This window comes from Podarcis melisellensis (genome assembly GCF_964234715.1).
Source record: "Podarcis melisellensis genome assembly, chromosome: Z".
NCBI lineage: Eukaryota > Metazoa > Chordata > Lepidosauria > Squamata > Lacertidae > Podarcis > Podarcis melisellensis.
Window position 1 is genome coordinate 39,530,826 of NC_138547.1, and position 13,347 is coordinate 39,544,172.

Here is a 13,347-nt window from a genome sequence, read left to right on the forward strand (position 1 = left end):
CAATAAGTAGAGGATGTCATGAGTAAATCTGATTGATTTACTAAGCCTGTGTAACTTTGCTTTATGCATAAAAACAAGTTTAGCTTATGCACACAGATCATTGCAGGTGCCATCCAAGAAGAGGCACCCACTCCTCTTTATGGATGAGGGAAGGTGGAATACCTCTTCTGAATCTTATACTGAGAGTTTTAACCCATTGCCCAATTTAATCAGAAGCACCATTTCCATCAACAGGAAGGCTTTCAAAATCAACAAATTAGATATTACTGGGCTACCTGGGACCACCTTGAAGAATTAATTAATTATTTAATGGTTACTCTCTTGGACCTTTGCCACCTAGAAAAGGTACTGAAGCATGTAACAACCCATAGCTTCTCTTGCCAATCATGAGAACTAAAAAAAGAGAGGTAATACTGGAGATAGCTAGCTACTGTGTGCCAGCAAAATCTCTTTCCTAACTCAGAAGGGAACAGAAATAGTTCTGCTACTCCTACAAATGGTAGTTGATTTGATTGACAACCCATGTCCTTTCAAAATTTGGGGGGTGGCTATTGGCTTGATTTTATTCTGTTAACTGCCCTGAGACCTCTAGGTATAGGGCGGTATATACAATCAATCAATCAATCAATCATGGAGTAGGGGTGAGTGGGCAGCCCCCAACCCAGAGACCTGATCCAAACCCCCATATTTTTCAGGCTGTTCCAAGCCTCCCAATAATTTTGGTAGTGGCAAAAAGGAAGTAGGCAGCAATAAGGGAGGCAGAAAAGTTAAAATGTCACTGTCCAGCCCGGCAACTGGATGGCTGTACAAATTACCAGCTTCCCCATACTGATGGTTGGTTTGATAAGCACAGAGGGACCATTAAGTGCACAGATCAGCTGAGAGGGTAAGCTCAGTGCCTATATGTGTAAGGTGATACACCCACCACTGGCAATACTCCACCCCCGTCTCCAAGGGTAAATGCACCTCTTCGACCGAAAATGGTAAACACTCCTGAAACAGCATGAGCATCCAAGAAAGAAAACATAAGATTTACTTAGTGGGGATAAACCTCTCCAGACAAGGCTAGCTTATATGAAAAGAATGTACCCATGACCTAAGTGAGGAAACCAAATTAAAGCAGTGATAGCAAAGCTAATTGAAAACAAAGGGGGGCTCTATAGAGTTGGTTTGGTGTGCTAGCTTACCAGCCTCCATTTAAGAGTAGCTTATTCCTATGCTGCAAGCTGTTCCCTAGCATGCAAACATACCTGCTCTTGGGTTTCTGTTATGCTTATCAGTCGCCAATACAAAAAGTAACTGGTGTTTACAAAAAGGTTGCTGGGAAATGCACAGCCCCCAAGCAGCTGCTGAAAATGGCACAGAATGCTCTCAGAAACCAGTGTGAGTGTAAATGGAATGTGACAGCTGACAACTGGCCCCTGCAAGTTTCAGGGAAGGGTAGCAAGTTAAGTAGTGAGAAACACTTTGCCAGAAACCTTATACGGTCCATTGGGTTTTAAACTGCTTTACTTTATAAAATAGCATGTGGGGTACCACTTGTGGGAGAAGTGCTATGAGCTCTCCCTTCATGTAGACATTAACAAAGAGGGATGCCTTACGACAACTGTATATAATACTAATTTACCATCAAGATACCATGTAAGGCAAAAATCCCACTGAACTCTTCCTTCCACCCCAGCCAGCAAGGTCAGAGAAAAGGGGAGCTGTCGTATCTCAACACCCAGGAATATAGGCTCCCCACTGCTGATAGGAAGATGAGGTCAGTGTTCCAAGACTTGTTTCTACAAGATATAACCATCCACAGTGGATTAAGACAGCTTGATTGAGGATCAACTACCACCAGAAGAATTTGTCATAATAAAAATAGTGATAGGTATCTTCCCTTCAAGAATTTATTTACAAGTAATTGAAAAATGTACAGTTTCTTACATGGGTTACTTGTGCAAAGTTGAACAGATCAATGTACACAGAAGACACCGGTAGAGCAGACAAGCACACTGACAGTCTCCTCCCACACTGCTGCTTAAGGTATCCAAAATGTTTGATTTGAGCTTTGCTTTACAAAAATGCTTTTGCAAAGGCAGGACTTGTAAAACTGCACAGGGGTGGGGAAAGAAAAAGCGAAGCATACAGTAGTAGCACTTTTGACCTTGCTACTTTTTTCAACAACATAACAGTAGCTTCTTGATATCTTCTCAAGAGCAGTTTGGATGAAAATTATTTAAGGGAAATAAAAGGTTTTTTGAAGCACTTGGGTTTTTCCTCATTCTCTGTCCTCTTTTACCATTAGTAAAGTTATTGTCCGCCCCTGTCCCATAACCATGTTCAAAAGCTTCGAAAAACAACTAAGCAGAGCCCTACAGAAAGGATACCTAGCACTTAACCTTGAATATGTTACCATACACAATGATAGATCACTTTGCACATGACCCATAGAGCAGACTGCAACCCCCTTCTCTCCTCCCGCCCTCGAGCTTGACATAATAGTCCATTTCTCAATTTCATCTCAATTCCAAATACTTTCATCACATTGCTAAATGGAAAAAAAAAACCAGGCGGAGATAAAGCAGCAGGGAAATCTAGTTCTTCACACAGTACTTACAGATGCACTGAAGCTGATAGCAGCAGTTAAAATGCTAGCACTTGAATCATACTTAAAAATGTATACTGTATATAAATATCCCTTTTTTAAAAATCAAGCTACACGTAAGCATCACTGTGTATAACACTATTACACTTAAAAGCTTAGTGTCCACTACAGAAATGCACAATGCTGCCCTAAGACTGGAGATGGTAAGATCACAGACAGTGGAATTCAGCCTTAAGTAATTCTTTCACAAGTAACCCAAGTACGGTACATTTGACCTCAAGAGGGAGGGGAGGGGGTGCTTTCTGATGTCCAAGGAGAAAGAAGCTTCAGCAAGGGTGGGTGGCAACAGCACAACAGCTATTTTGCTTTTCAAAGTAAATGCAGTGATGCTAAGGAGGAGGAGGAGGAGGATGACTCAGACACTTCATACATATATTTTCCTCATCAGAGTGTTCATTTGCATCATCCAGGGTCAACAGTCACGCCAACTTTGTTCTACTATTGCAGAAACCCGTTTTTCATATTCCCGCTTATTCTCTTGGTATAGTTGAGCTGCCTGGCTGTTTGCTGGACTGTTTGGATTAGGCTCATCCAGTAAAGACTGTTGGGGGGGAGAGAGAGAGAAAAGAAAAGATGAATCACCTTCATAGTGAGGTTTCACACAATGCAAGCAAAGTGATTAATTCAATGTAGCAAAAGATGCCATGTATATTAGGAAGATCTCTTGACTATTTCAAGCCTGCTGCTTAGCTTGCACCTATCACATTGCTTTTAACACAATGACATGGACTCTGCACAGGTACTAGTTACACGATTAACAATTATCTTTGGTTCAACAGCAAAGCTTAATGTGCGCAGCGAGCCACTTCTTTAAGCCTACAGGACTAGATTCAGAATCAACTCCGATGGACTGCTCTTCCATCGTTCTAATGGAGAATGGGGGGACAGGGGTTTTGGTCTGCCAGCAGTCATCTTGCATTGGCTTCAGGCAAGACTTTGATGGTGAATGACAGAAGTGTAAAAAGCAAGGGGAGAAGAAAGTACGCTCTGAACTGTAAGAATACAGCTCTGCTACACCAAATACACCTAAAAACACAATGGTATAAAAATAGACTAAATATAATTACCACCACTAGAAAAAGATGCAATGCTTTTTAAATGTATAGCTGTTTCAGTTTGTGAAACCATTTTATTGATCTTTTTAAGTACACTTGTGAATACAGTGGATAATAATCACTGAGAAATAATTACGCATTTCCATACTTTCACAAACCCATTTACAGAAATAAAAAGATGGGTCATAAATAATGATGATGGAATCCCATGGCAGATAGAGGTTTCCACCTTAGTTATTACACTGCTTCAAACTGTATTAGCAAGGTCATCAGTAGCCCTGATGTTACCTGTATGGATGTTAAGATGGATGACACATCATAGGTAGGACTCCAACGGTTCTGAAGAATATCCAGACATATACTACCATCTGCATAGACTGCAAAAGGAATTTAATGAGTTTCATAACAAGAATCAGTGCCTTCAAGTTTCTCTTGCTATGTTGTCACTCCCAGCTAATTATCAACATTTCCTGCATAACTATCTTAAGCTGCCCATAGAACGAGCATCTGGCAGCTTGTGCCTCAAATACCTGATTTCAACAAGTTATGGAACAGGCCCCTGGTGAAATGAATTTTTAAAGTTCACCTTGTTTCCACCAACACTCCCTCCTTTATAACCTCACAACTCTGATTATTAAAAAAGTTCACAGCATGGCATTTCAAGAAAAGATTTCAAGAGCAGTAATGTGTCTCCTTTCAAAGATCTATGCCAGTCACCCTAGTGACAGCATGTACCCCATTGCCTAATGTGAACTTTCCAACGTAGGATTTAAAATTCTTCATAAAGTGGGGAAGATATAAATGCAAGATGACAAGATCATGTTAAAAAAAAGCCATTAAAAACTCATTTACAAAAGCACCAGCAGCTGTAGGAGTGCTACAAATTTAAATTGGGTGCACTTGGTTAGTGACCACAAGAAAAGTTTCTTCATGCTTCCATCAGAAGTCATATAACCAAAACAGAATCAGCAGACAAGAACTAGGATTATAAGAAATCCTAAAACTGAGCAGGTATTGCTATGAAGTAGATATGGTTTTATTTAAATATGTTCCCCTTGCCTTTAAAAATTAAAGAACCCTACACCTTTGTGATCAAGGTGACTGAGGGAAATAATCTGATTGCGCTAGAAACTTGAGAGGCCAGGTAGGATTGAACTCAGCAACAATTAGCATATGGACACGCACACACACACATACACACAGTCCAAAATTCCCTGCAACTATCAGTATCAGGTCCATCTGTGTGACCACTACTGCAGTTAAGAAACAAATCGCTTCATTTTAGGTGGTACATACCATTTGGATGAAACATTTTAGACACAAATCTAACAGTAGGTGGCTTGTTTGGATATTCTTCTGTGAATTCTATGGTAAGCTTGAAAGTTCCTGCAATGGGGAGAGGCAAGTTATAAGTATCTTGTTTACAAATGGAAACTCCCTGTTCCCATTGGTCTCAAGTGCAGAAGCACCAACCATTTCACAAAATTCTCTTGGTACATGAGATTCAAAGATTAGTCCACCTTTCCTCAGCCAAATGGCTTTAGGAAGCTCACAGCCAAAGCGTTACTGTTTATGTAGCACCGCAAATGTGAACAGCACATTACAGAGTACAATTAGAAAGGCTCCTGCCCCACGGCTTAAATGATCTGACATGGAGAAAGCAGCAGCGCTAAAAAGAGGAAGATTTTGTTTATTTCAGTTACGTGTACACAGGCCTAGTTACAGTAAGACATGGGACCTAAGGAGTTGTGCCAAAGCCATCAAGGAAAAGGTGGGTTCTGAGGGATTTGAAGGAAGACAGGAGTTCTAGATGGCAGTTCTAAGCTTAAGCGGCACCAAGGATAGAGTGGGTCAAAGGAAGCTACAGATCTTGAGATGGCTGAGAGCAGGGAGGTGGCGTAGAAAAGAGCAGGAATATGTTGGGATGTTAAGAGAAGGCAAGGCCATGAAGGGTTCTGATGTGGAAAGTATGTTGGATCAAGGGAAGGGCAAGAAAACAATGTGCAAATTTAAGGAAGATCACTATGTGATCAGAATAACTAGGGATGTGAATGCTGCTGGTAGAAAAGTGCTAGAAAGAGGACTGAGGAGAAGGCCACAATAGTCAAGGTGAGAGGGCATGATACAGTTTTCATCCAAGGGATATATTTGTAACATTCCCTATTTATGGAGACAGCCATCCTTCATGTACCCCAATACACAGGTTATGAAAGATATGATGCTTCTGAACATGTACCCTAAACAGACTTTGTTTATAGAAGTAGCTTCAAGAAAGTTCTTAAGTAAAGGGTACTATTTACACAGTAAGCCTAGTCACCACTTCAAAGCAAAGTGCTTAACTGCAGCTGTCTTATCTTCCATCCAAAGTTTTTCTTCTCCCACACACCTATCCCCTTTCTAGAAAGGGTGGCTGATGGGGGGGGGAAGGAGGAGGACTTGACATCATCCTCTCTCTGAAACATTTAAATTATACTGAGAGGCCAGGGAGAGATTGCAAACAGTTGAATCTCTGCTTCTGAGCTACACTGATCCATGAAATTCTGGTGTGGAATCCTAAGACTGATTAACAATTTGATCACATCACCCTTCTGCCCACTGAAAATGTTTTGTTTTGTTTTAATACTTACCATCTTCAAATGGGGTTCCCTCAGGCCTGAAAGAAGAGAGAGCATGTTAGCATCTTACATTTAGTGAAGTTAGTTCATTATTAAACTGGCACTCAGCCTTTACAGAATGACATGTAGCTTAATACATGCCCAGCACAGAAACAGGGGTCAGAATGAGCAAGGTTTAAGGGCTTCAGAAAAAAGAAACAAAGTTTTAGCAGTTTCACAATTTCTACACCTGGGTAGTTTTACTTGTCTAAAGTAAAACTGACACCCATTCCCATGCTGCTGCCACCTCTAATTCTATTCTCAACCTAGAAACTATCCAGGACAAATTGTGGGGGTGCCATACCCAAAGTCTCCATAGCACTGTTTCATTTTAAAATGGCAGAGCTAAGGATGCTGCACACTTGCCGCTGCTCACTGTCGCCAACTCCAGTTTTGCTGGTATTTTTAAATTCAATATAGGAGCAGCGCAAGGGTTGTGCATGGCTCGGAGCTGATGGCAACCAATTTGCCACAGGTAACTGGAGATATACAGTGGTGCCTCGCAAGACGAAATTAATTCGTTCCGCGAGTCTTTTCATCTTGTGATGTTTTTCGTCTTGCGAAGCACGGTCCGTCGCAACTGCGCCTCTTCAAGCAGCTTTAGGAAAAAAGCGAACAAACTTGCAAGACATTTTCGTCTTGCGAAGCAAGCCCATAGGGAAATTCGTCTTGCGAAGCGACGCAAAAACCGAAAAACCCTTTCGTCTTGTGCGTTTTTCGTTTTGCGAGGCATTCGTCTTGCGGGGCACCACCGTACTCAGAAAATATTTCCTCCCCTGAATAAAAGAACACAATGCTCAGTGGATTTTGGGGTTTTGCTCAATTTGCTAACCAACCTGAAGATTTCTAGCTAATGTTAATACGTACAACACATTACAGAGCAACATAAAAGAGAAAGATCCCTGCCCTGAGGAATGCAGCCTAAATTCTGTTGGGGAAGGCAGAGACAAATGAAACAGATGGATATGAACAAAACAGTCCCACATAGAATCACAGAATTGTAGAGCTGGAAGGGACCCTGAGTATCATCTAGTCCTACCCCCTGCAATGCAGGAATATGCAGCTGTCCCTTGCGGGGATTGAACCTGCAACCCTCACATTATCAGCACCATGCTCTAACCAACTGAGCTATGCACTACTGAAGCACAGTTTCTGCAGGGAATAAAATGAAAGAACAATACTTCCAAAGGCATGAAAGATACTTCCTACCCCAATATAGTGTTTCCCTAGCCTTTAAGGCAAGGCAAGCTTAGTATCCCATGCAGAAAATAAGGATGTGTATTGGAGGTGGGGGAGGAAATCATTCAGCCAGCTCTTGACTACCCTCCATGGAGGTCACTCGAGGAGCTTTGGCACAGGCTCTACCTAAGTGGCTTTGTTACTTCAGAAGGCAGAAACAGCACCTACTCCTTGGAGAATCTTACAGCATGTGGTGGTTGCTAAATAGGAGTGAGTGAGCAAGGAAGTTCCCTGGATATGAGAAGAAAAGAATACTTGCTGAAAATTTGGGGCAGGAATCAGCTCCACCACCACAAAAACAGGCTGAAGGGGGAGAGTTTCACTGCAGCTTTGCAAACTTGCATAATACGGTTGGATACAGAGGTGGCAGTGTTTTTCTACCTAGCAGAGGGAACAATTCTTCAGAAGCTTGTTGTGGAGTTTCTCAATTAAAAGATCAGTAATGACATAGAAACTGCACTCGGAAGGTTTGCCCAGCACTACTGACTTTTCCCTGCAAAGTGCAGCCAAGGAAGCACATTCATTACACTCCTCAGTTTACTTTCAGTATATGGGAACAGTAAAGTTCAGTCAGTGCTTTATTGATTTGAGTCTCCAACCTAAAGCAAACTCTAGAATCCTCTACAGTGAACAGCAGATCCTTAGCAGAAAAGTATCCCTCTGAATGCTGCTGGGGACAAGGGCCTTAACTAGATGGTCAAATTGTTCCTCAGCCACAAAACCCACAGAGGATGTTCACTAATTTAATTTATTAAACTTCTATACCACCCTTCATCTGAGGATCACTGGTTGGTTTACAATATAAAATGCCTACACAGAAACAAACAAAAATAACAACTACCACCCCATATTTCTTAGGCCAGTTACAGCTACTCTCTCACCCTAAATTACAAAAGTTCACTACAAGCTAGCAAGACATGATGGCCAACAGTTGTTTCTAGTAGCCTGGCTTGCTTGCTTTCTGCACCACAAAAATTAATGTATATCCCTTGTATAGCAGAAAATAGGGCTATAGGGAGCAGTGTTTCTACTGCATGCTTTTAACAACCCTTTATTTCTATACCAAGGTGGGAACATCCCTCCAGATGTTGTGAGACTCCATTAGCCCCAGCCAACATGGCCCATATTCAGGTATGATGGGAGTTGTAGTCCAGCAACAGCTAGAGGCAGTGTTCGAAACTCCCATTATTCTAGGCACATTTTGCGACAGGGAACTTCATTAGCGCAAGCAGTTTCTGAGCTCTGGGAGCAGAACTGTGCCTAAGATTTCAGATTAAAACTGCAGATTAAAACTGCCTTCCCACTTCCAGCTACTCTCCGAAGACTGGAGAAAAGACCTTCTTAAGAAGGACTAGACCACAGGGAAATGAACATATTATTTTAGTTATTATTTTAGTTGCAGTTCATTCATTTTCAGCTTTGCATTTTTGTTATAAAAATGCACACCTAAACGTTCTATTGTAGCACCTATAACCTAGGTTTAAGGTGCCATTTAGCTCCTAGCTTTCATATTTCGTTTCTAACACTGGCTAGAGGAGCACAGGTTTCCCATTCCTTTCCCAGACCACAGCACTGAAAGTGCTCCAATATAAACATGAAACCTGCAGTCTTGTGACCCTGCACTGCCAGCAGCTTTTTAAAAATAAAAACATTGTGCCTGGGTATATAGGGAGTTTTGCTTTGCTTGTCAACAAAATTAAGATTCCTGGTCACCACTGGCAACAATATTTCCACACCAACCCCAAGTAATCTACTTACAGGTCTGTCACAAGGATAATAGGGAGAGCGATGGAATGACAACCATGTGTACATTCTAAAGCTCCTTAGAGCAGGGAGTGCCAACATGGTGCTCATGAGCACACATGTGCCTGCAGAGGCCTCCGCTGGAGCCCACAAGGTCCTCTTCTGCCCCCAGCAGAAATTGTGCAAATGGATGAAATGGTTGTAAGCACCACACACATCACAACCTATTCTATTGGGTAGAACGGAATGCTTTTTTCAAATCTATTTGTCCACAGGCCCAGAAAGGTTGGTGATCACTGCCTTACAGGAAGAGATTTTTTTAAAAAAAATATGGCTAATGCCAGATCTAGTATTTGGAAACTCTCTCACACACCTCTCAGCCTGGATATACAGCCTTTTAGCACTGTTGTGCAGATTAAAAACCAACACCACTTGCCCTCCTTGGACAAAGAGCAAAATACGATTAAGAAAAATAGCTGCTATACTGTCATCCCTGCAGAACCACACAGCCCTAACCTCCTTGGACAAAGAGCAAGGCAAGATATGACAATGACAATCATTAAAGCAATAATTATAGCAACACAAACACCCCACCCTGATCATATTGGAAGGAGAGGAGCAAGATGCAACTACCAGCACAATAATAGCAATTACAATTCCTACACTTGCATTTTGATATATGCTGTAAGCCGCCCAGAGTGGCTGTGGAAATCCAGCCAGATGGGTGGGGTATAATGATGATGATGATACTATCATCATCATCATCATCATCTTTCTCTTCTTCATGGGATACAAGCTGTTGTGTTCTAATATAATAATAATTACAGCTATTATTCCTGTGTTTGGGAACAAATGTATGCATATGCCTATGTTTGTGAAAAACAGATCAGTGACATCTTGATCACTTGAAGGTGCAGCAAGGCTCAGGAGTTAACACAAATAAGTACTACTAGTAGTAAACTGTATTATTAATATTTATTTATTCAATTTCTATACCATCCATCATCTGAGGCACACAGAGCTGTTTACAATATAAAAAACAAACATAATAACATAGCGACAAACAAGAACAATACCCCCCCCAAAAAAACACACTCACATAAGCAATTTAAAAGGCCACAGACTGCTTAATTATCCAAAGGGCTGGGAAAAGAGGAATATTTTTGCCTGGCACCTAAAGATGTGGAACAAAAGCGCCAGGCAAGCCTCCCTAGGGAGCGCAATCCACAAAAGTGGGGCCACCACAGAAAAGTTCATGTTTCCTCTCCTAGAGGTGGACACATGAAGAAGGGCCTCAGGTGATGGGTGACTGTAGGGTCCAGATCAGTTCACATGGGGAGAGGCAGAACCGGAAGTATCTCAGTTATCTCACAGAATAATAAGAGTTGGAACGAACCTTGAGGACCATGTAGTCCAACCCTATGCAATACAGGAATATGCACCTGCCCCTTACAGGGATATTGTGGTCCTGAACCATTTGAAGCTTCTATAGGTCAAAACCAACAATTTGAATGAAACCAACTGGCAGCGAATAGTCAGACCAGGATCGGTGTCATAGGCTCAAACCCTTTTGCAACCTGGCCCTTGAATTCTGCACCAGCTGTCTTCAGAAACCATCTTCAGAGAAAGGGAGGACAGGTTAAATTTCTAGCCCTCTTTTTTGTTCTTCTGCCTGTCCCGGTCCCTCACCCCAATGTTTACCCTGAAAGGGGGGCGAAAGGCCACTTGCAGGTGGGAGGAGAGGGTCTGCCTACTCACCCGAAAATAACCGCGTTCCACACCATGATGTTGTTCTCCGAGGGAGCCCCGCTGACTCCCGCCGGGGGGTCCTCCTGAAGCCTGTTTACAGAGGGAAAGGGACAAGGGACACCAGCAGCTCAGTGGCAGGAGTGACAGCGCCGCCTTCCCACCCAGCCTGCGCAAACTGCGTAGCGCTCCCCCCCCCCCCGTTCTACGGGCGCCCTTCGCTCGCTTGCCCGCCTTGCGCAAGTAGCGCAACACTGCCCACTACGCTAGCGGCGCAGCGCTCCCTCCGCCGCCGCCATGTTTGATCACCTCACCACCTTCCTCGCTCTCCTGCCCGCTCCCCCACTTCGAGAAACCGTCCCTCCGCCGCGCTTACCTCTTGAAGTCCCGCATGAGGCGCCTCCGGGCGGGCGTGGACATCGCGGGGTCGCGGTTATAAATCACTCATACACACCAGCCCCTCCGGCCCCCCAGGGAAGGCGGGACGGCGGAGGCGAGAGAGCGGGGCGAGGGCGGCGGCTGGCGAGACTCCGAGCGATAGCCGCCTGTGCCACTTCAACAAAGCGCGGGGGGGAGGAGAGAGAGACACACAAACAACGCGGTCCTAACTACGGCGGCGGAGGCTGCCGGGCAATACCGGGCAGCACCACTGCCGTTGCGAGGGGCGGCGCTTCGAGGGGCCGAGTCAGCTCGGGCTGTACCACTGCGCAGGCAACAGGGGGAGCGAGGGATGAGCTGGGACGCTGCGGCTTGTGGCGCGGGGGCGATACCACCAGAGGGAGGATGAAAGAAAGAGTGGGCGGTGACGTAAAGCGAAGGATTCTGGGCGATACCAAATGGAAGAGGCAGGCGGGGGTGGAAGCCACCCCGGTGTGCAGCATAAACCAACTATTAGGTACCTGTGTAGGCTCCCTCTCCTCCTCATTGGTGCGCAAGGGACTGGGAGCCGCGCCTCTGGGCGGGGCAGTTGTTTAGGATTACAGCATTAGGGGTCTGATCCTGCACACGGCCGCTGGGATGTAAGCGCCACAATTGTTCGAGGGAACATGTTCTCGAATAAGGAAAGGTGACTAAGGAATGGAGCATTTGTGCTGCCGTTCTCACTGGCTCATTGTCACCACTGTCACTATGGTCATGAGAAGCATTAAGAAGAGCCTGCTGGATCAGGTGAAAAGGAACCGCACAAGAGCCCTCTCCTCCTCCAGCAGCTTTTACAGGCTCAAGAGACCTCAGAGATATTAAAACAGCTGATTAACTCTTATGTAACTACAACAAACAACCCACTATAACCTTATATAAATGTTTATTAGTAGCAAATCAGTTTGATGCACAGTTATTAAAAGAGGAATGGAATAAAGAGTTGGATATCTCGACCAAACGATGGGAAACTGTTCACGGCACCCTTTATAGACTCCTTTCAAAGATTCGCTCGGGAGTCATGTGCTTTAAATTTCTTAGGGTGTGTATGCAGCTTCCCTGCAGCGGGCCTTCCAAAGAAATAACACAGCCTATTTAATAAACAACGAAAGCTGGGGAAAATGTCCAGAAAAGGGCAATCAAAATGATCAAGGGGATGGAGCAACTCCCTTATGAAGAAGGTACTTCGGTCATGCCACCTTCTGCTCACCTTTTCTCTGCACTAAAAAGAGGGGACGTGATAGAAGTTGATAAAATGATGCATTGCCATGGGGAAAGTGGATAGAAAAACACCACCCGCTTCTCCCCACACCAACTAGAACTTGTAGACATCCAATGAAGCTGAATATTGGAAGGTTCAGGACAGATTTGTGGAGTTGGAAAGGATCCCCAAAGGCTATTCCAATCCCTTGCAGTGCAGGAACAGTTGTTGTTGGCATCTGTCTGTCTCCAGAGACAACGGAGTGTCCTTACTGGGATGAAGTCAAACCGCTGTGTTAGCAGCACCAAAGGGCACCCTGGGGTCAGTGGCGTAGCATGGGTTGTCAGCACCCGGGGCAAGGCAAGTAATTTGCGCCCCCTAACCCGTGGATTTGCGCCCCCTAACCTTAACCCCAAGATGTTGCGCCCGCTGCGGCCGGCCCCCCCTGCACCCCCCACGCTACGCCACTGCCTGGGGTGCAATACTGGGCAGTGTGTATGGTGGTCCTCAGTTGCCCAAGCACAAAGACCGCCCCCCTGGCCTTGCTGATGTGGTCCAAAGGAAATCCAAGCAATACGTTTGGCACCAGCTTGCCAAACGGTGGCATACAAGGCACCATCTAACCGTCTTAGGGGCTCC

General features: G+C 44.3%; 1 protein-coding gene across 1 annotated transcript; it reads right to left on the minus strand.

Annotated features, from left to right (window-relative positions):
- Nucleotides 1-1,881: 1,881 nt before the first annotated feature.
- UBE2A (ubiquitin conjugating enzyme E2 A) lies at nt 1,882-11,839 on the minus strand. Its single transcript, XM_081897703.1, has 6 exons — nt 11,467-11,839; nt 11,103-11,183; nt 6,336-6,361; nt 5,005-5,094; nt 3,997-4,085; nt 1,882-3,194 (listed from the first exon to the last, which is right to left on the minus strand). Exons 1-6 carry the CDS (start codon nt 11,508-11,510, stop codon nt 3,066-3,068), a joined length of 459 nt encoding a protein of 152 aa, XP_081753829.1. The 5' UTR covers nt 11,511-11,839; the 3' UTR covers nt 1,882-3,065.
- Nucleotides 11,840-13,347: the final 1,508 nt, after the last annotated feature.

Excerpts from the sequence above, each read along its gene's own strand:
- UBE2A (XM_081897703.1), bottom strand. The coding sequence starts at position 11,510 with ATGTCCACGCCCGCCCGGAGGCGCCTCATGCGGGACTTCAAGAG. Across the intron at positions 6,362-11,102 it reads TGGAACGCGGTTATTTTCGG|GCCTGAGGGAACCCCATTTG; the intron begins GTGAGTAGGCAG and ends CTCTTCTTTCAG. Across the intron at positions 5,095-6,335 it reads GGGAACCCCATTTGAAGATG|GAACTTTCAAGCTTACCATA; the intron begins GTAAGTATTAAA and ends TCCCCATTGCAG.